At 55.4% G+C, this 1,546-nt stretch overlaps 1 protein-coding gene across 1 annotated transcript in view; it reads right to left on the bottom strand.

The window, feature by feature from the left end:
* The window catches only part of NOS1 (nitric oxide synthase 1), a 93,575-nt gene that overhangs the window by 46,344 nt on the left and 45,685 nt on the right, over window positions 1-1,546 (bottom strand). Inside the window, exon 10 of the mRNA XM_045296705.1 lies at window positions 1,274-1,495. Coding sequence (XP_045152640.1) covers window positions 1,274-1,495 — 222 coding nt within the window. The remainder of the gene's footprint in view (window positions 1-1,273; window positions 1,496-1,546) is intronic.

Consider the following 1,546-nt stretch of genomic DNA (forward strand, 5'->3'; position numbering starts at 1 on the left):
GTTGTGCTACTTCTCCCCTCACTGTTACTATCGTAGGAGAGAGCCAGTCTTGGGTGCCAGGGCCCCGGGCAGCGAGCGTGGAGCTGGAACGGAACGACTCTGCTTTGTTCTCTCTGTGGCCTGGTTGCTCCTGCAATTGCATGGTTGCTTGTTACTTCCAGCCACTGAGACTGGCTCTCCCTGCCGGCCTGGCTGACACGATGCTGCTGGGGAGTCACAGTGACTTGATGAACCAGACAGGGCCATCAGAGGCAAGGTGGGTGGGCTGCAAGGCTGGGAACTGGGCTCTGGAGTCCTCTGGGGACACGATTCACCTGTTGGCCCAGGCAGTGCTATCTGTCCTGCCCACAACATGTCATTCCTTCCTGTATTGTTATTATTATTTGAAAGTCTATCATAAACTTTTATTTTTTTTAAATCATTTTATTGGGGGCTAATACAGCTCTTACCACAATCCATCCAGCCAGCCATTGTGTCAAGCACATTGGTACATTTGTTGCCATCATCATTGCCAAAACATTTTCTTTCTACTTGAGCCCTTGGTATCGGCTCCTCATTTCCCCCCTCCCTCATGAATGCTTGCTGATTTATAAATTATTATTATTTTTTCATGTCTTACACTGGCTGATGTCTCCCTTCACCCACTTTTCTGTTGTCCGTCCCCCAGGGAGGGGATTACATGTGGTTGGTTCCCCTTTCTCCCTCCACCTTCCCCTTCCCCTCCTGGGATCGCTACTCTCACTATTGGTCCTGAGGGGCTTATCTGTCCCAGATCCCCTGTGTTACGAGCTCTTATCTGTACCCGTGTACATGCTCTGCTCTAGCCGGATTTTATCACCTCTTTGCTTGCTCCTTTTGCTTTTCCAAGTGTCCTGGTTTGAAGGTTACGTCTGTGACTGATGGAGTCCCTAGGAATGACGCCCCAGGACAAGAGGCAAGCGGGGAGGGGGGGGCAGGGGGGCCACTCCTGGGAGACCCAGTGTAACAGAGGCCATGCTCAGTAATAAGGATGCCCCTGGTTTGTGTGCATGGTTACTGTGTTGGCTGCTGACCGGAAGCTGTGTGTGTGGGGGGGTGTCCCACTGAGCCTACCCACAAGCCCCTAGGAAGAATGGCCTGGCCAGCTCCCTCTGAAAGACCAGCTGCTGGGGACCCTGTGAGCAAGCACAGCTGTGCTCTGACGTGGACGGGTCACTCTGAGCTGTGCAGTCTCTGGTGACCGTGGTGACTGTCACCCCCACCTCTGCGTCTAACCGTCCGTTCCGGCTACAACCTCCGCCCCACAGCCACACTGAGCGGATGGAGCGGCCAGGAGGCAGCCCGGCCAGGTGGGCACAGCCCTCGGGGTCCCCGTGGGCCGCAGCAAGGCCTCCAGCGTGTCCCCTGGGGCTACCTGGAAGCTGTAGAGGACGGCGATGTTGATCTCCACCAGCGCCTGGTCCTTCCACAGGGAGGACGGCTTCTGCATGTCCAAGTTCATCTTCTTGGCCACTTCCTGGAGGAGGACACAGATGTACAGGCAGGGCACCTCTTGACCAGAGGCTGC

This window comes from Echinops telfairi, unplaced genomic scaffold (assembly GCF_000313985.2).
Source record: "Echinops telfairi isolate 266 unplaced genomic scaffold, ASM31398v2 ScPeMD7_7412;HRSCAF=8450, whole genome shotgun sequence".
NCBI classification, from domain to species: domain Eukaryota; kingdom Metazoa; phylum Chordata; class Mammalia; order Afrosoricida; family Tenrecidae; genus Echinops; species Echinops telfairi.